The sequence below is a fragment of the Chlamydotis macqueenii genome, chromosome 7 (genome assembly GCF_036417535.1).
Source record: "Chlamydotis macqueenii isolate bChlMac1 chromosome 7, bChlMac1.mat, whole genome shotgun sequence".
NCBI classification, from domain to species: domain Eukaryota; kingdom Metazoa; phylum Chordata; class Aves; order Otidiformes; family Otididae; genus Chlamydotis; species Chlamydotis macqueenii.
This window is the reverse complement of record NC_141562.1, coordinates 24985687-25007326: the sequence shown is the minus strand read 5'-3', so window position 1 is coordinate 25007326 and position 21640 is coordinate 24985687. Positions and strand designations below refer to the sequence as shown.

General features: G+C 40.5%; 1 protein-coding gene across 6 annotated transcripts in view; it reads right to left on the bottom strand.

Annotated features, from left to right (window-relative positions):
* Positions 1-21640, bottom strand: part of ARMH3 (armadillo like helical domain containing 3) — a 125783-nt gene that overhangs the window by 46849 nt on the left and 57294 nt on the right. For 4 of the 6 annotated variants that reach the window (XR_015259027.1, XM_086751778.1, XM_086751779.1 and 1 more), the window contains exons 22-24: positions 21208-21334; positions 18559-18634; positions 11811-11858 (exon numbers count right to left, since the gene is read on the bottom strand). Coding sequence is in view for 4 of the 6 variants with exons in the window: in XM_086751778.1 (XP_086607904.1) it covers positions 11811-11858; positions 18559-18634; positions 21208-21334 (251 nt within the window). In the remaining 2 variants the exon portion in view is untranslated. The remainder of the gene's footprint in view (positions 1-11810; positions 11859-18558; positions 18635-21207; positions 21335-21640) is intronic. The other 2 variants (XR_015259028.1, XM_086751781.1) reach the window with 1 other exon arrangement.

Below are 21640 nucleotides of genomic sequence, written 5' to 3'. Positions count from 1 at the left end.
TGAAAATACAAGTTACAAACATGACATTTTTACCAGGAGGTTAAGCTAGTGAATGATTTCTCCACACTTCCATGCAGAACAGCTCCTCCATTCTGGTCCATACTCGCTGAGCACAGCCACCATAGTGACTGCAAACTGCAGAAAAATTAAAAGCTTGCAGTCCACTGACATCATCTTGAATCTCGCCTCTGTCTTGTGGTCTTAAGAACAACAACTCCTCAGGACAGCCCTTCTCTTTAATTGCTGCATGGATAAATTTCAGCAGGTCTAAGGCTGATATACAGGACGAGAATTCTCTCAATGCAAAAATACAAGCATTCTGTGCCCAAGCACAGAAATCCAGACTGAATTTGTTAAGTTTTAAATGCAAAATGAGATCTTTGATCCAGTCTTTAATTGATTCATGAAACTACAGGTCAGAAGATAAGCTTATCTGAATTTCTGTATATCACAGGCTGTTGCATTTTTCAACATTATCCTTGCGCTCTGCAGTCTCATGCCAGTAGCTAGCTAGAGCATCTTTCACAAAGTTATTCTGTTCAGTTATGAAGAGGGGAAGAAAACCAATCCCTTCTGCCGTTTACTACAATGGTTAATTACCTATTAAAAAACGGGTACCTAATTTGCAGTTTCAATTTGGTTTCACTGTCTAGCCCTGCTCCTTTTTTGTTTTGGCATTTTGTCTTCTCAAAGGTGCTCGAACACTCGAGTATACCACAGATTCTGTTTTAACAAAATTAAGATATTGAAATCTTGAAAGTATTTTTACTGGCCTTTCATAACTGAGGCTTCTCTGTCCTTTCTTCAATTTTTTCAATATACTTTTTGAAACAGACACCAGACAAAATTACAAAATATATATGATCCTAAAATCACTTTCCTGCTCCTGCTCATATTTCAAGGGTCAAATAAACCTTTTTAGCTGAACATTTCATGAGACACCTGGAGTAAAGCTGCCAGTCAATGCTTCCCAAGTCGCTGCTTTTCAGGATACAGCCTCCTTTTGCAGACCAGCACTTGCCTTTTCATGAACTGTACTGCCTGACAGGTTAAAAAGCAATTCAGATCACACTGCCTCATCTACTTTAAGATTTAACCTTCTGCCAGTCTTCCAGTAACTTGTGAAATTTATCAGAAATTCTTATGTCCTTTCTGATCACCGAAAGGTTTATTATGTAGCACTATTTTCATACTCATTACCTAAGGAAGTGCACACTCAACAACCTTGCCTTCTGGAGATGCAAGTGCTTTGTCACATTACTTATTCTTGGAATCTTCAGCACTGTTACTGACGCACACTGCTAGCTCCAAAAGAAATACTATGAGTTTCACAAGTCCATAGAACTTCAGTAATCTCTGCTATAAAACTAACATACAAAGGTTCTTAAATACCTCTTCTCTCTACTGTCACAAGTTTTCCGGTTGTACGGATGAGCTATAATGTGTGCATGTCAGCAAACAATACTTGGAGAACCAACAGGGAAAATTTAAAGCCAAGTCTAAGCAGCAGCAATTTTGACGACTTCTGTAGTCTCCCCCTGTGCTGGTCTTCAAGAGCTCTCCAAGTTCCTCTGGGTACCTGGAGTTCCTTTGGTAATGAATGCTGACATACAACCCCAAATTCCTAAGAACTCTCTGTCGATGGGCAGCCTGGTTCATATGGTTTATCTGCATTAGCCAAGACAAAGCGCTTGATGATAAACAATTTGAAGCAAACTAGCGAGTTCCAAAATTCTCTTGTAGCTGTAGTCTGCAATGTGCTGTTTGATCACATCAGCAGTTCTGGGGCCATCAAATGCGGAAAAGTGACAGGAAGACAAGTGTCAGCTCTGGAAACGGGCTGTATCCATGTTTCCTCTCAATTAACAATGCTAATAGCATGTAAACACATTCTTCAACTTGCAACCGTGGTAACTAACATCAAGCAACTGCCAGGGAAACATTGATTAGAATGAATTTATGAACATAGAAATACATTTTCTCTCCTCTGCAGGAACCACTGTCCATCACTTGATCTCTCCAATGCAGAGAAGAACCCAAGCTGCCATGACTACAGACCACTTTGAAGAAAAAACATCCTTTTTCCACAGCCTTGGTATGCTGGATATTTCTAATGGAACAAGAAAAAAAAAAACAAATGAAAAACAAACCAAAACCAATCTAACAAATATGACATTCCTCTACCTTTTTGCTTTCTTTACACATAACTGACATAAAATAGAGCAAAAATCCAATTAAATTTCTAAAAACAGGTCACCTCTAAAACTCCCGTATACCTTCTACAAGACTGCCAAGGAGTTCTCATACAGATCTGGATCTAGTCCAACCTGAAATACATTTTGGTGCCCTAAAGCTCAGGGAATCTCGAAAGGACAAATTATTCATCAATGTCCCCTACTGAAATATGTTCTGCAATGTTGCTAGCACAAAATGGCTGCTTGCTATGAGTGGGCAAAATTATTTATTTAGTGTATAAACACATAGCCCCTGAAGTGCCGCAGTCCTTCTGACAGAGAGACATACAAATGTGGGGATTATGCAGATAAATCACAGGCGCAGGACTGGATTTTACTGTACTTCCACTGTGTGTGTATATATGATTTACAACTAGTTTCAGATGAAGTTTTTTAATATTTTAACATTAAAAGCTCGTTTTATAAAGTTGATTACCATTTTCAAATACTTATATTCCTATTCCTGTGTATTGACTAATACATTAAGCTAGAATAAGACAATACACTTTTTGCTTCACAGCTATTGAGAAACTCCTAACCATGATTAGATTAGCTCAGTTCAATCCAGACCAAAATGATTTCTGAGATGTTCCTACAGCACATTTCATCTAGTACATCTGCATTATTTATGGCATTTACACAAGGAGAACTGAAGGCTTTTATAAACTGAGACACAAATCAATATAAGCTCTTAGCAGATGGGGCCTTCCTAGGGTTCCACAGCAGCATCGTTCCACACTGAGCAAACTCTTTCAACTGAATAACTGGTAACACAGAAGGAAAGGTTTGCTGAGAAAGTCAAGAATTAGAGGCACCCTCAGCACCCAGCCTTTCACCGAGTACTGTACATTTAGGGGTTCAACAGTCAGGGCTGGGTTTGCGTGCAATCGGTCACTTAAACTGCATCGCAACATCAGGCTGCAAGCAGTACGACAGCTCTGTGTCACTCCCTCCCCAAGCTAAGATAAAAAGCTGTGACACAGATGGCTTTCCCTGTCAGAGCCACCATGGACTGGAGAAGAAACGGATGGGAGGCAAATGCAGTTTGGCACTCGGGTCAGCAGCATACTCCAAAGGAGACACTTCTCAGCCTCCGCCGAGTTGGTGCTTGCTGCAGGCAGCACAGACAGAGGAGCAGAACAGACCTGCAAGTCCAGCACTGGGCAGGAGAACCAGCTTGAGCCACAAAGCCCTAGGTCCTCAGAGAGGGAAAGACCCTCCCCCATCTCCACACAGATACAGTCCACAGCTGGGCCAACATGGGACAGCAGATGACAGTAAGATATATGGCTTCACATCTGCCCATTTCCAGACAACACTCCTAATTCACCTTGGCTGGTCATCATAGATAAATGCTCTTCACAAAAAGAGATCATTATTTGAGGCACTTACAGCAGAGATCTCCCACCTCAATCCATTTGTTTTCCTAACCCATTTAACTTGTGCACTGAGAATTCATGACAGGGTGGGTTTGTTTGGTTTTTTATTATTATTATTTAGTGAAATCAAAGTTTGTCTTCAGAGATTTCAGCAAAAGAACCTTTTAAACATCTATTTATAGAGCAGTGCATGGGGATATGTAGTAGTCAGAAGGAAAAAGGAACAAACGATAAATTATCAAACATGAACTTCCTTTGCAACAGTGGCCTGCAACAGGAAAAAACAGATTAAATGTCTTCAATTCCTTGCTCTGCATCACCTCAGTAAAACTATTTGTCCCCTTAACCAAATTAAAAAACCTAGGGCCTTTAAGTTTTTTATTTTTTAAATCAAAGAAACCTCAAAAGGTCCCACCAACTCAGCCTTCTTCAGCTGACAAACAGCAGGCTACTGAACTTACGGAGACCTTACTTCACAACCCTTATATTTGAATCAGGGCTAACAAGAAAGAAAAAGACGACAAAAAATCCTGTTAGTCTTAATTAAAATCATGCCTTGCTTAGCTGGCACGGGTTTTACTTTCATGAGATTTATGAGTTCATGATCCTGACAGCTCTCCATGAATTCTTTCTGGAGAAAAAAGGAAGAGTGAAGATAATGACTGAAATTCTAAAATAAAATCGTGAGGGAAGAAAAATCTTCCAATGGTTACTCATTCTACTTCTCTCTCAACCAGCGCTCCAAAAAATTACACACTTCTCTGCTGCTCCCAGAAAAGAGCAAAAGGCTGCTAGACAGGAGACCAGCTCATAGGAAAGTATAGTCATCTTCCTTAGACATCCCTCTCCTAACTTACCAAGGACAGCATTTCCTGTGCACACACAAGCAGCAGCAGAAAGCCACAGAAAGGCGTGGAGGCCTTCTCTTCTGTATACAAAGCTAATGTGAGTCAAAATGCAGTTTAGAGACTCCTTCACATAACAATGAACCCTTACAGATACCCAACATGGGAATTCAGCCTTCTCAACTTGAAAGTAGTGGCAGCTTTAACAAACTGCATGTATAACCTAGATGGGTGATTGTAAGTAAAATGTAATCCTTCAATCCTGAAAGCAGCAAGATGGCAAGCTGGCATGTTGCCTTATGCTTGGGGTAAAGGCTTTGGAGCAAATAGCCAATTCCTGAGAAGCTGCTGACAGATAAAATTTACGTAAACATTAAAAATTGCCATACTGAGTCAGGTAGCAAAGGCCAGCTCAGTGTCCCGACTTCAGAAGTGTCTAGAAACGAGAGCTCGCGTAAGGTATAAAAGCAGACAAGAATAAAGTGATACTGCCCCAGAAAGAAGCCTTACTTCCAGCCACATGTAGCTCAAGATGATATGTGAAGCAGAGGTGATATCTGTATGATCAGTAATCCATGATGGAATTTTCTTCCATTAATTTGTATAATCATTGCTTTAAATGCACATAACCTTTTAGGTATTCCACAGCTCAACTAAGTTTTGCATCAAGCAGCATCTCGTTGGTTTGAGCTTATCTGATATTCTGATGCACTCTTCTTGGAGCTCCTCTTCAACTTTTCTACAACATTTAATATTTTTTTTACAAACTCTCATAGATTCTGTCATCTCTCTTCCAGCCTGAAGCATTGTCACATTCTTCGTAACACATCTGCTTCCAAACCTTCAGTCACTCTTGCTGCCCCTTTCTGAAACCTTCCCAGTTCTGCTACACCTTTTTTTTTTTCCTAAGCTCTGGATACACAGCAAATGAAAGACCAAGTTGATCAATACAAAAACTTGCCTTACCTTGCCTTTAGGAATCAATTCCAATAAAAGATAATACACTATTTACTGAGGAAGAGGGGTTAAGCTGAGAAGCAAATGGGGGAAAAAAAAAAATAAATGTTATAGCTGGGTAAGAGAGAAGCTCCACTTTAGACCCAGAGACCTGAATGATTTTAACTAACAGTTTAGTTGGTGCATATTAAATATTACATCTAGAGTGGTACAGCAGCATAAATAGTAAAAAAAGAAAGAAAATAAAGAAAATCAACCACTTTACAGTAGAGCCACTCTAATGTTGCTGTGGAAACAATAGGTTATATGCCAATACCAGGCTTAATGTTGCAAAAGGACAGGGGTTATTTGTGCATGCGTGTGGGGAGTAGTTGTACATGTAGTCAGCTCTCTGACTGATGAAGGGAGAATGAACTAATATCCTAAATGCTGGGGCAAGTTTTATAATGAGAACTTAAAATAGTTTCTTCTTAATTTTTTCTTAAATTATTTACTCTTGGTGTCCTTCAATAACTCGAGGCTGTTACCACAATTCCGGTGCTGTTCAGCTTCTTGTGTTTCCATTTTGCAGGTTTTCAGAAGAAAAAAAAAACAAAAAAAAAAAACCCAAAAAAAACCCCCAACCCAACAAACAAACAAAAAACACAAAAAAAAAAAAACCCCCCCCCCAAAAAAATCTTGGATACAGCGAGTAAGTACAGAGAAGGCCTCCAAGAATGAGGCAAGCACACATGGCTCTCCCCTCCAAATCTGCCCTGAAACTTCAGCAGCATAGAGAATACTGAACTGCTGTAGCATTGTTTTTTCAGGTGAGACAAAAAACAAACATCCTGCCCACCTGGTGAGCTTTACACTTTTCAACAGAAGCAGGAACCTGAGTCTCAGTACCCAGATAAATTCCTGTTTGAATGGCAACCTTGGAAATTTGCTCCACAGCTTCAGTTCAGATGTTCCTCATTCCTTGCCCCAGACTGTCGCACAGTGAACCTGTGCCAGGTTAGTACCACTACTGTGTTTCAGCAGCACACCCAAGAAAACACAGAACAATCTCAGAATGTATCCTCTACAGTATGTGATACTTCTGTAAAGGAAACACAGAATATTTCTGGGAAAAGGGCAGTAAGATTATAAGAGTGGTCAAAAGAGAAATACAGACATCTTTCCCGAGGCTAGGAGAAAGCATGCTGTGCTAAACAATTTAATAATTAAATTGAAGAAGAAAAAACCATTGTAATTAACATACAAAGAACCAGCATGGCCTAGCTAATCTCATCATGAAGAGATCGAATAAAGTAGCACGCGTTTTATGGAGCAATTCAATCTGGTAAGCAATTAATCGTAAGAGCACTAAGTCAAATGAATAGATTTCCCTTTAAGGAGATCACATTCATCATCTCTAATGTATTCTAGCCCCTGAATTTTACAGAAGACATTTACTGTCTTCCTGTAGTGGAGAAGTGATCCTTGACTGACAGGGGGGAGTGGCATCAGTCTTTTTGAACCAGCTAGCCTATTAACACTAATAGGTTCTGAATCATTGATGCAGGAAGCAAATAACTTACAAAAAGCAGCTACAAGTTTTTATAAGCCTTATACTTTAGAAAACACTATAGTGGTGTTTACCAGACTATTTGAATCATGTCCTAATCCACTGACCAACCTGATCTGACCCAACTCTGTAATGCTCTGGAGCTGATAACGATACTGATGGGGGCGGCAGGGAATGAGGGGGGAAAGGAAGAAAAAAAAAAAAAAAAAAAAAAAAAAAAAATCAGCCGTTGCTCATTGAGAACCTCAGGAGGCACCTCTTACCTGGGCTCCTCCTGGTGCAAGTCTGGGATTCTGGCTCTCTCCATCCTCTTACGTTCTCAGCTACAAGATAATCCTTCCCTGACTAGTTTTAAACGGATTTAGATCAGTTTAGATTGCATCATTATAACTGATCACAAGGCTGCCCCAGACCCTCAGTGCTTTTAGTGTCAGAAATCCTTTCACTTACAACTTTTATTTATTCATTATACTCTCTGCCCATTTGTTCACATTACAAACTGCTCTTTAGTTTCAGCAGCTGTTTCCATCGCCTCTGTTTCCCACGTCACTAGTAACCTCTGGTTTTCACTTTGCTGGGTTGGGCAAAGCATGCACCAAGTGTCCTTTGGAAGGAAAGCAAGATTCTTGTTGCTTATGTCTGCACCTGTCCCCATTCAAGTTTCTCTTTCTAGAAGATGAATTTGAAGGCCTCCTCTCTTCCTAGAAAAGGCTTTCTGCTATCTTACTGTGTAGAGGGTGATACTGTTCTTCTGCTTGAGCACAGTTTGGATCATGAAGATTAGCAGGCTGAAAGCAATCAAAGCTCACATCCTCTAGGTGTCCTTGGGCCCAAACAATCTGATTCCCCTCCAAACACAGTAAATGCTTTAAAAATAAAAAAAAGTGTTATTAGACAGAAAAAAAAGGCCCTAAGAATCACTCAGTGCATCTAAGTCTTAACAGAGACCACTAAACTTTAACAAAAGATATGTGGCCACATTTCACTTCCCCACTATCACTGCAAATCCATTCAAAAGGCAGATTTTTTCAGAGTAATGACAGGATGAGACCTATGCCTGGCTGCTTTCAGTCCTCGTCCATCCTGATAATTTCCCTTATGCTTCACTCAGATTGAAGGCATGAATGTAAAGTAGCCCCATGCTAAGTCAAAGTTAAATAAATAGTCCTGGCCATAAAGTGCAATGAAGGGGGGGGGGGGGGGGGGAAATCCATGAGCTATGTTCCAGACCAAGTTAAGTTAGCAGTGTCTCATTTTAAAACCAGTTAAAACAAAACTCATATTAAACTGATTATGAGAAAATATGTTATTACACTGTCAAAAAAAAAAAAAGCATGGGGAAAAACTTAGAAAAGCAAAATTAATCAAAATACAGATTATGGCACTCCAGAGGTGGGGGGGACGACACCCAAAACAACAGCACACCCACAGCAAAGAGATGGCTAGAGTTGAGAAAAAAACCTGATGACTAAGCATTTAAACTCCTCTGACCTGAACCTAAGCACACAGTACTGTTTCCTGATGCCTTCCTGCTATATAACATCATACTTACAATTAGACCGATACCACATTAAAATGACAGCAAGCGCAGGCACAATTCATTTAACAATTAATCTACCCTAGCTATCATTTTCACTTGTCATTAACTGCCTCTTAAATGCCCTCAATTTCATCTAACCATAGACTCTTCCTTTAAACATACACACGGGGGAATATGCCATTATAGGCATTATTCAAAGAAGCGCTTTCTGTCCCCATCATCAACCACGGCATTAATCATACTGAGAATAGTTTCTTCTCACAAATGACTGAGTTGCATAGTTGGATCTCATCAGCAGGATCCAATTTACCGATAAGTTCACAGACAGCAGACAATACTGGGCATCTGCAGCAACACATACTGCGAGTCCTCTAGTTTTTCCCCTTAACTGATCTTTCAGAGAAAGAAAATAGATGGCGAGCACCACCAGCTCCCACTGATTTAAATAAGTGCTCTTCTCAGCATCGTTAGCAGTTGGACGCAGAGTTAACACATAGCACGGTGTACTCCAAGAAAACAAGCTTTCTTGCTTCTTTTACCATTTAAATGCTCTCTAAAAATCAAACGGGTTAGGTTGGAAAGGCCTCTTGGAGGTTACGTGGTCCAACTTTATGCTCAGCATAGTCAGTTAGGCCACTTTGCTCACAGTTGTGTTCAGGCAAGATCTGAATAACTCCAAGGATGAAGACTGTACAACTTCCCTCAGCAATCTGTTCTGGTGTTGGATCACCCATGTTGAGAAGAATTTGGGAAGAACGTCCCTTACTGCAATCTTACTTATTTTATTTGCCAGCCAGACTTAAGATCTTGGAGCAGTCCTGTTTTGTGGCTCTTCCATTTCCGACAGAAGCTTATGCTGGGAGTGGAAGTCACCAAACAAGGAAGAAAAATAGGTGCTATCCAGCAAGAAATCCACAGTCTGCTTCTTCAGCGAGGCTCAAGACACCACACATGCGCTAGCCTCAAAGTAACCACAGCTTTCAAATGCTAATGAACAAAGGGATCAAGGACAACATATGGCAGACCTACTGCTTTCTGAGTTTAGAAGGGAATGTCTGCCTCACACAAGCTCATCTCAAATGTCCATAAAAAGTTAATGTCAGGCTCAGATTGCAAAGCAAACAAACAGTGTTGCAAAATTATAAGGAGGGCATTAAATAATTACAAAAAAGTATAAGTAAAAGCAGTTGGCCTTTGCTTGTGTACAGTGCCCTGCTTAAGAGGCTCCCTGTTAAACCTCTTCAGACACCCTATGAAGGACATCATATAAAGTACAACATATTCACATCCCTCTGTCAGCAGCAAGAGCTTTACATAAATTAACACAACACACAATCTTCCGGAAGAAGGATCCAGTTTAAAATTCCTCATCCAAAGTGTGGGCAACATCACCAGTTTGTTTACAATACGAGGCATTTATCCTGCCCTCAAAGCACTTCCCAGCTACATTTTCTATAGTGGATAGAAGCATTTTTTCACAGCACCCAAAGCCATCATTGAAATTCAGCATTCTGAAGTCTGAAATCATCCTTTCCTTGGCCACAAAGGTTGCATTACTTCCCATCCCACACAGACTCAAAAATTTTCCATAATCCAACTAATGAGAAGAAAAATGTCACTGTAATTAACACACAAAATGATGACCTAATTAATCACTAAAGCAGCAACATGAAAAAGCTTTTGGGCTTTCAAAGTCTTCTAGCAAAGTCAGGCAAAAGGACTGCCAGGGAGCTTCTGAGGTCATTCCACTTTCGACCACCCTCAAAAAAAGACACATTTGAAACAACGCTTTTATATCTTATCAAACAGGACTCCACTGTGATGAGATGCCTTCAACGCATCAGCGATCTCCTACTCAAGCCTCCCTGCTGAGCAGCATCCAAGTTCTCACTTTTTGGGCTCATGGTAGTATTGTCTCAAGCCCAGTACCCAAACTGAATCTGTAGGTAATGGTTATGTTGCAAGGACAGTTTGCAAAACCCACCCTACACTGTACCAGCACAAGCAAGAGAACCTGTGCTTAGACTTTTGCAGAGCTACATCTGTGACCACTGATGACAGCGGACAGAAACTTAAAAAACATTTTGCAGCATATTAGTCTAAAACTGGTGTAACAGATCAATGCTGCTAAGAGAGGCTCTCCTGCTGTCCCTAACACCAAGCTCCTTATACACAGACCCTCCACAGGGCCGACACAACCACTTGTATATCTGTATGCAGTGAAGGCTCGAGAACTGACCCAGGCTAAACCATATTGTCTGGTTCTTTTTTTGTCCTGCCTAGATAGTTTTATCCTGGATCAGGTCCCCAGTCTCCTCCTTTACACACAGCTGCACAACGCTCCCCACAGAAGAGACAGCAGGAATGAATGGCAGGTGAATCCTCCTGCACAGCAACACCCTCAGTTTATACCTGCTCCAAGTGATCGCAGAAACACGGGCTGAGGAAGCACACTGGGGCAGCTTTGCCAGAGTAACATCCTTCAACTAAACCCTTATCAGCATGAGATACCAGAATCCGAACCTGTCACAGACGAATTCTTCATGAGATTACTGTGACCTTAATCTGATTGGCTTTGATAGCTGAGAAAGTCAAGCACACGGGCATTTCCGACTGCCGAACCTTTACAATTAGGCATCCCTTGAGACAGGCAACGGAAAGCTGGCCTCAAAGCTAAGGGAGAAATTGCTGCCTCAGAAGCATTACACTACATTTCTGAATTATCCTTCTAGCTATAAATTAGAAAAATATTTTAAAGAATAAAAAAGGTAATAACACAAAGTTACATTCTGGGACTCCCAAACAGTGTCTCTCTCTCAAACATCCTGGTACTTCAGCCAATTTAATTCAGACCACCTGAACCTCTGATGTCTCTACAGTCTCTAACTGGACACACATTAGAGTCCAAAATATTTTCACATTTTGGAAGGTGTTGGGGGGACAGAATCACAACTCACTCAAGATCCCTTTTTTCCCCCACCAGGCAACATTTTACCTTACTCTTGGCTATTCCAACAGGTATTTACTGAGGGTTGTGAAGCTAGCGCCTGTGCTAGTAGAGTGAGACAACCTTCTCTGCCTTCAGTGGGAAGAGCTCCTAAAAAGCAAGCATTTTAATTTGAAAGCTAGGATGCGTGCTTCTTTTAATGAACAAAGTGTTAAAAACAAGATGCCCTCCTCTCCCAGTTCCCTGGGAGCTGAGCTCCAGATTCTGGTGCAATCTTCAAACAGGCTGCAGTCATGCTAACAATGAATTATCCTTGCTATCCTTGCTTTCAGTTCAAGATAAGGTAGGTACTTCATTACCTTAATGAGCAGATGTACTTAATGAGCAGGTACTTTGTCAATTGAGTCCTAAAGGAAGAATTAAGAGAATACAGTATTTACATTTCTACAGCAAAACCAAATTTTAGGCTTCCCACTAGTATAAGATAATAAGAAACACACGTTACTGGATTTTGAAAAGCTTGGGGGTTTTTTTTGTTGTTTTTGTTTTTGGTTTTTTTTTTTGTAAGTACACATCCTACAGCCCAGACTTTCAGCGGGAATAATAATTCTGGCTGCTGCTGTGAGCAACAGAGTTTTTTTTTAAGCAGAAAGAGCAAAACAGCATCCTACTACATCATTTTTCAAGGGATAAAGGTGTTATTTAAACTCACAATGATTTTTACATTGTTTGGGTTATGAAGAAAGCCACTTAATGTTCTCTCTCCATTGAAGCAAATCTTGAAAGCTAGATTTGAGACCAGTGGAGATCAGAGTCCCTTATATTTACCCAAAGAATAAGAACAGCACGGGCAAAGTTTCGACAAGCTATAAACAGCTGGTTCAAACTGTGCTTCAATCATGTTTCCAGTAGGGCCAGTTCTTGGGGCCAAGAGAAGCTGATGCAGAGGCTATTCATGTCTTGCTTCCTGGCTGCATTAGAGCTATCAAAGACGTTGACTGTAAGGTTGAAATCCATCAATTAGGAATTGAACTCAGGCCAGCCACAGTACCAGAGAAATAATTAAGACTGTTCTCATAAACAGGACGAAACAATACGACCACTCAAAGCAAGAAACCAGCAGACCTTCTTGGATTTTGTGCTGCAACAAAAACCCCAAGATGTTTACAAGACTGCATCCTAGCTTGGCAGCCATGCTTTAATATATTGCTGAGCCCACATATAACTTGCCTGTGCCCAGCAAGGAGATTCAAAACCGAAATATCTGCAAACAAGTCAGAAAAATAACTTTTGACCAATAAATGTTACGTCCACTTCTGAAATAAACAAAACCCACTCCCAATGCTAACAGGTATTCTCCACTTTTTACGTTTCTACAGAGAAAGGTATTTGGCAAGCAAAACAAAGTGGACGTAACAGTTTTCATCAAACTTTGCTGAGTAGCCTGCAGGTTCTGGCTAACCTTCCAAAACGTTCACATCTCAAGGAATAAGTGTTTCCAACGAAACAGTCAGGAAGACAAAGGTTCACAAGTGGGTAAACTCTGAAGTGAGATGTTGAGCTTACAAGAATCACATGAACTAAGACACTTGCTGAACTGAGGAACCTGAGACTGCCAAACAGGGGCTATGCTGCGGAAGAGTTTCCTTTCTGCCCAGCAAACAACCGTCCCTTGAACAGATGCCTCACCTCTATGGCAATCCTTACAGAGCAGCTGAAATACAGAAGTGGATACTTTTGCAAGTTTCCTCTTGAAAGGCCAACCTGTTGACTTCATGACACGAAGAAAAGAGATGAAAGTGGCAAACACAATTGCAGACATTGGAAAGCCAGACTAAGAAAGCCAGTTAAGCAAGGCTGACAACCTGGGAATAAAACACTTCCACTTAAAGTTTATCCCCACCCCAATCCACAAAGCATTGCTTACTGTAAGGATGAAATTTTAGAGAGAGAGTGATCCCTGCAGCATGGCTTTCAAGTGCATTGAAGAAAGCAAGTCATGGTATGGCATCTCAGGGGCATTTCTTTGCTGTACAAATGGCTTTGCTCAAAAGCAGCATCAGCTCTAGAAATCTTAAGTCATGAAAAAAAAAAAAAATAAAGGGAAGTTACTGGCAGAAAGAAGGAAGGTGACCTGGGATGCACCTGACTGGCATTCCGCTAATGCTGCTGCGTTAGTGGAACTGGTCCATACAACGCCACTCAGCTAACAGATTTGCTCTCTGGATTTGGGCCAGTGGTAGAGACAACATTTAATTAAGCCACTGCATGAATGAGAAATAATGAAGGAAAATTATAGCAGAATGAAATTGGCTACGGCTCTGTAAGAGAAGCACACCAAGACGAATCAGCTAGTAAATAAACAGCAATAACAGAAAACTAACACCGCTGTCTCAAGAAGAAATCAGATAATGTAAAATAAATGAAATGCTGAAGTTAGAGCTAGAGAAAAACCCTAAATGTTAATAAAAATATTGGAAGCATGGCTAGAGTGCCATGAAAAGATGGAACAATACCCTATGAGATAGGAGAGCTTCTTTGTTTCTGTTTTATTCTTCTGTTAAGATGTTGCTGGTCACAATGGCCTGGAACTGAAGTCTTTCCCTTTCATTCCACCTGCCTCCTCTGTTCATGTGCCAGCTAATGCCAGAATCTGTTCATATCAAAATCTGTTGCTCCTAGCAAATTAACTTTCCCTACCGGAATATTGCAAGGTCAAGTGAAAAACAAGCAGTGTAGCAGACGATCTCTGAGTAACTAAGCTCTGCTATAACCACTGTGGTATTTCAGGAACGGTGCTGTGCCAGAGTCCCTGTGTAACAAGAAAAACTTGCAACAAGAAACATACAAAATGACAAGAAGGGTCGACTAACTTTGCTCCGTCAATGAGGAATGAAGTGATTACAGGTTGTCAGAAAAGATCTAGAACCAAGCCAGAATTCTCATCTGGAATTTACTTTCAGTTTTTCAGCATCATAATCTTTTCAGGCTACCACCTGAAAACTATGATGAACTGATTCTTCAAATAGCTCTCGCGCATAAAGCTTGGAAGTTTTCTTACAGCATTTTAGCAATAATTTGATCCATAATCTTGGCAAAATTATGTTAGAACTTTAAAGTACCAATAAACCACATTTATGAGTTTCTCTTTGGGTTTTGTTGTTTTTTTAATTAAAAAAGGAAATAATTATTGACTGTCTTGTACTGGCCTGTGATCCAAGCTCGGTCAGACTGATTAGCAGTGACAGCATGTCAGAGGTTATTGCCATTAAACACACCTCAGTGAGCAAATCAATGGCGTTGTTATTCTGCCTGTGGTAGCTCTCACAAGTGGGTTTAAGAATCACAGGGAATGAACTCCAGCTCACACCGGGCTAACCTGCAGCATGCCTGAGCACCCCGGCCGAGCAGTTCTGCACGGTCCCGCAGCACGTAGGCACCCAGCACAATGCTGCTGCTGGCAACCACTGCCGAAAGGAGTAACACCTGAGCATCCTTAGCCAACTCTCATGGTTCATATTGGAGAAGCTGGAAACAAGCAAATGTCTTGGTTTTTTTGGCTTGGAAATTATAGCTTTAGATCAGTGCATTGTCAAAGGCAAGATGTATGCGTGCTTTATATATAATGATATATATATATATATTTGTAAGTATATACATGTGTGTACATATGTACATGTATTTATATATACACAGATATCCATACATGGATACACACATTCATATATGTGCATATACACACAGATACCCATATTTTATGTACATATGCACACTTGACCATTTATTTTCATGAACAGGCTGTAAGCTTGCCCTCCCTTTTTCATTCTCTTACTCATACTGGCAAGAAATGTGTGTGTATGCATTATGTTCATACAGACAGAGAGAGGGAAGGAGGAAAGCATGTATGTGCCTATATATAAATATATATCTGGGGTTTTTTTACACAGTCTCAGCTGACTGTAATCCATAGGCCTCCACTCCACACAGAAGCACTTATCAGCAGGTCCCCTTTCATGTATCCTGCAGAAATGCTGCAGCCATCCATTACAACATGACTAGGTCAGCAGCATTTAGCTCTTCTCTCCCCATGAACAGATGCCAAATTCCTTGCAGTAAAGCAGAACAATGCTGAAAGGTACTATGTGGACCACTTGCAGCTGCTCACTTTCTAACAAATATCTGAATGGAGCCTCCTACTCCATCAAGGTTTTCAATAAACGAAGTTCTATAGAGTGCTGGTAATTTAACATGAGCTACAGCTTCAGAGCTGGGATGCCAGGTATGACAAAGCAGCACAGCCCAATTTGGCCTTCTTTCACCTAAGTAAAATTGTAGATATTCCTTCAGAGTGCTCCTGCCCAGACTGGCAGCAAGCATAACCATTTTATACACATCCATGCGATGCTTTTAAGTGCTTCTCCCAAACCCCCAGTCTCTCCTTTAGGATGCCAAAAGCAGCCTTGGGAGAAGTAGTACCTCCTGTACAAAGAAAGAGTATCACACAGGGTGGCTCATGTGGAACGAAAGTAGCTGCAAGATGGAAGAGTGAATGAAAGCACCCAAGCGAGGATTGCAGCATATGCTACAACAGCACATAAATCACCTTAGAGAAAAAAAAAAAAAAATAAAAAAATCCTATCACCTCGTTCCATACTACAAACTTACTCTCCGCTTGTTAAAAGTGTTTCAGTGAGAAAAATAAAATTACTTTAAAAATTACGATGAGACTGAATTTCAGACAATGGGGAAATTCAGTCTATTCATCATTCAGTTAATCTATTTATTCACCTTGAAAAAATCCTGATCAGAAGAAAGGCTATTAAAAGAATACAGATTCAGCTGCCACCTTCCTCACTGCATCAGCAATCAGAAGACGCCCTTTTGAACCCTGTGTTAATAAAATTCTCATTAAACCCAAACCTGCACAATGTTATCTTAAAGAGGCTCATTAGCTTAAAAAAAAATTACTTGTCTCAAAATGTGCTTATTTCCTTATAGGTGAGAAGGTGAGTTTTCAAACCTTTAACTGCTGCAGCTTCTTATTTCAGCCCCAGCAGCGCTGTAGCTATATCTTGCAGTCCATCATGTCTCAATTATTTATGTAAACCACAGAGACAAATCCACAGAAGTTACAGTCACTGTTGCGGGATAGGACAGCAATAGGGATAACTCATCCCAGTATGGTATGTAAGATTTCAGCCAGATAAGGCTATTATTATTCTGTCTTCTTCAAATTTTCATTTTCTTTAGGTTGGACAGAAATTATGAATCGCCTGTAAATAGGAAACTTTGAAACATCACACTGTCAATCATCTTCACAAAAGCACAGTACCTCTAGACTTCTCCAGCTTCCAACAACTGGCTGCTCTGAAATCTATATAGTTAAGGAACCCTTCAAATACAATACTTTTACCAGGAGCCGAAAACAAATGTGTAGATTAAATATCTGCCCTGTCCTGCCCTCTTTTTTTTTTTTTTTTTGAGAGAGGACATGGGATAAGCCAAACATATGCACTTCTCTGAATTTCAATCCCTCTCCAGGCCTTCAGTCATCTCTAATTTAGACCTCTTCTAATTTCACTAAATGAAAAGTAGTCATTCATGAAAACTTCTAAATCTAGTGAAAGATCACATTAAATTTCAACATTCACAAGCAGTTGGGTGGAGCAGGGGAAAGCTAACAAAAGCCTAGAAGAGAAACATTTTAGAGGCTTCACTGGTTCCAGGCAGCACCATGCACTGAAGATGTCTGATAGAGGCTGTCCAGGGAGGGGTATCACAGCACCAGATTTTTGGTTTTATCTTGTCTCAGTTGCATGCTGATCTCTACAAAAGCAGCTGTTAAGCCAAGAGGAAAGGAGTCAACGTAAAATCTTGGTTGCACCAGAGGTAAGCACAAACCTTCTATGACCACTTGCTTTTTTTATCTCTTCCCAGTTTAGACTTCCTCCCTGGGTATACGGAGAATTCCCAGGGCAGACACTTTGTGTCACATTAAATGACATTAATTTGCCAACAGCTATCTGTTCTGCTGCTTCACTCCTAGTGCATTATCTGCCCACAAGTGTTCATTTATGTCTGTTTACAAAAAAATAAAAATGAAGATAGTACCAAAATAAATCTTCTGGAACCATACGCGATGTTATTAAGCTTACAGACTTACTAAGGGAACCTTTAAGATGTTTTATAGACACGTAAGATGTATACTGACTTGAAAGATGCCCTCAGAGAGTTCATCCTACACAATCTCTTTTGTAGCGAGAAAAATGACAAGTACTAGCAACGTAGCAGCACTGAGCTGCTTGGTGTTGCATAGACACCAGGTGTCTGTGGTGACCAAGGAAGTGACGGACAGATTTTTTTTCAGTATAAAAACTCCCATTTTTTATGGTTTGTTTACAAGCCAGAGATAAACAGTATATTCTCTCTCTCAACATTCTTCCATTTTCCAATCAGTCAGATCCATGGGCCTCTTGCCCAGTGCCCAGCTTGGTCAGTACTAGCTGCTTCAGAAGCCAGGAAAAGAAACTATTGCTGTCATGAAGGCATACAAGCACAAAAACATCCCCAGATACTCCTTAGCCTTAACAAGTAGAACATAAATTCTGCCCTGGAACAGGAGGAAGAGGTGTAAGAGAATACTGAAGTGTCCTTCAATAATCAGTTTTAAACACATACAAAAATCTTGCAATGTTAAAAGAGGCTTCAAATCTGCTTATTATGGCTGGCTTACAGTCCCCTTCATGGCTTCATAGAATTGCAATAGAATCACGCAACAGAAATCCATTAGGTCCACAATTGCTCTGCCAGCACAGCATTGTTCCCTACTGTATAACTTCTCCCAAGAATGCCGTGAGGATTAATTCATTACAGCTTGTGCCATGCTTTGAAGGCACTCAGTCTACAGAAGAGCTGAGAGAATTATTAGAGAGAGGACAATCAAACCCTGGTGATCTTCTCCTTATCCCAGTGGGCCCTGTTTAGAGCAACAATTTAGCCCAACAAAGAGAACAAATTCAATACAACAAATGTGAAAGTGTCACAATAAGAATGGAGTCACACACAACACAAGAATCTTTAAAATGATTATTAACTTCTGCTTCTTACCTAATATTGACTAATGCGTGGGTCACCTTGCTTGCAGGCTCTTTCCATTGACCAGCATTGGTAGAAAGCCTTAGAACTAAAAGGAAAAGACAATTAACAGTGCTGGCACAGAACTGACAACTTCTAATCCAAAATGTCAAAGAAATCTGCTTTGGTGAGATGGCAGTCTGAGAACCACATCAAAACAAAGGTCATCCTTGAGACAGTCTGTAATCCAAGGCAGAAGATCCCTTCAAAGCCATCTAAAAAATATAAGGAACGTGGAAGAGGTGAACAGAACAAGATCATGACTAGGAGACAGGAAGCAGAGGGGATAGAAGAGCCTGGATTCGCCTAATTGTTTTAATCACCACATATTAAAGTTCATTTACTACATCCTCTGATTTAAACTCAATCCAGCAGTGATGGATTCTTTGCCTCCCTATTTATCTGGAATTGCAGAGAGGGATTACACACCAGCCTAAGGAAAAATGCTCCCTGTAGGAACAAGGGCATTGTTCTGTTGCATAGATGGTCTCAGACAGATTTGTGAGCAGATCTGAAAACATTCTGCAATAGGAAGAACATCTAGGGAATTAAATTCTTTCTGCCAGAGCACTCAAAGTATGTATTTAGGTCAGAATCTGTAGTGTTTCTATGGTGGCAGTTACCTGCACATCTCTTGGCAAGTACCAAAACAACAGATTCTGTAGGACATTTTTCAACCAATTTTCCATATTGCCTGAAGAGAAGGGAGTTTTCTACGGATCTGTATATACAGGGTTTTCTGGAGAGTTAACTTCCAGAAGAAAGGTTCACCTTCACCTTAGAAGTGAAGGAACAGCAGATAATTTAGGATTATCCAGAAACACAGATGCTAGAAGTGAATCCATAACACAGTGTCTGCATACTCACACCTATTATTGTACGAGAGAAGCTTTCAGTCCTGAAGATCTGGATAAAGTTCAGATTCAGGCCAAGAAAAATAAATAAAAACGTAACTAGATTCCAACTCCGCTCCAAACATAGAAAGTTTCAACTGCATTAACAATATAACTAAAGGATAAAGTAGCTTTCTCATCTGTGCTAACAAATGTCCCAAGACAGAAGGGTTACTGTAGTCCTGGTGAGATGGATTGACGAGCCAAGGGAAGCTGTCAGGACACTGGGCTAAACTGTGGCTTTCATCAACTGGAGACAGCGCTACCTTCTCACTTCCTAGCACTACCATTATGTGTCAACTGCATAAAAAAGATGCCAGCTCTCAGTAACATTATTTTGTCAAACAGTAGGTACTGTACTTGAATATGTGAAGTAATGTATTCAGAGAGGGCTTCCATTCAGGCATCTACACTGTTAAGTCAAAGGGGTTTGCTCTGTGTAGCTGGATGGAAAACATTCATGTGACAAATGAATTGTTTCAACATGTCAGATGTGCCCATTGCAGCCCAACTGAGTAAGTATTTGAATGCATTATTCTTCTATTCCACTTCCCTTCAGCTTCTACAGTCAATGGCTTTGAAAAATCACTGGTTAGTAAAAGCCCCTCATCTTACTAGCTGCAATTCTTGGGATTAGGAAATGGATTAGCAAAAAATCTTATGTGCTCAGAGGGCACAAAAAAACGGTCAAGTGACCCCTTACATAATGGATGAAAAAAGTTTGTACAAAAGGGTAGTTCATTTTGCCTTGCAATTGCAGGGAGTACTCAGCTACTTTTATTTAGGTGAGTATGGTTCTCTCCCACGTCACAAGAGTGCTGTGGCCAACTGTCTCTCACCTACTTGCCCTTTAAACTCCCCCTGTATGCTTATATAAACTCCTGTTGTTCACTGGGTGATCACACTGAAAAGGGAGCAAGAGGCAGGGAAGAAAGGTCCTTTTAGAACAAAGCAAACAAAGAACACAGCCACATTCTTTTCTTCACAGCTTCAAGCATGCATGCTCTACACCAGCGCTGCTGCAGCTACCCTTGGCTGCAGGCTCCTCTGTATACACAGCCTGATTATGCCTCTATGCATTCCTTGCTCTCCTTTGTTCCTCTTTTCCCTGCTGGGTGGCACTTGGTGGCATTCCAGCATGCCTCTCTCTCTTTGAAGGATGGCAATTTTGCCAGTAGGCACATTCTTCAGTACAGTGATTTGCTTGTCATTGCAGGCAGGTTTGTGAGGGCTGTTTTCTTGGTTTGTTTTGGCAATGAGTGCAGTAGATGTGATTTGTCTAGCACAGCAAGCTTCTTGTTATAAGTTTCTCAAATTCTTTTCCAAATTCTTGTTTGTACTGAGTGTTCCTCTGTGCTGGCTGGTTCTGCAGCATGTAACCTGTGCTCTGACTTGAAACTGTTGACTGTGATAGATGCAAACTACACAAAGATGCATGAAATACCTAGTTGTATCAACAAATTTATATTTCCAGCTACAGTAAGTGGCTGCTAGAGAGGCAGTGGGTTTGCTACTACTTTTTTTTCTGACTATAAAAATGTATTCCTTTAACAAGTGTATCCCTCTCTCAATTCTTAATTTACCAAACATGTCCTAGTGCACAAAACAGGTCCACTTACCAAGACACACACGAGCAGCAGGTGGACAGAAAACGTGTGACACAAACAGCCCTCCACCATCACCTTCACTTGTAGTCAACAGTAGTCCTGAACAGTTAAGAGGCACTCACCCATAGAATAAAGGTTGTCAAAATTCTGATGCATCCGAATGATTTCGTAATACAGCTCATCATAGCTGCTGGGAGTGGGGAGAAAGGTGTCTCCATAAGTGATGAACATGTTGAACAGATTCACAACCTACACAAGGAAGCAAAAAGAAGTTACAACAGGAATATTTACACAAAATCTACTCTGCAACAGAAACAATAAAAACTAAGTCCAAAACCTTAAAAAAAAAAAAAAACCTCTCAGTTGCATTACACAGAACTATATTACTTCATTGCTTTGCCTATTATTTTCCTTATAGTACAGAAGAGATAGACAAGAAGCTTAAATACTATCATATCTGGGGCCAGGAAAACACTGTTGTTTTATTATTTTGTATACAAAGGGCCACAGAACAAGAAAAAGCATTACCAAAACTGAAAAATTAAACTAAGCCTT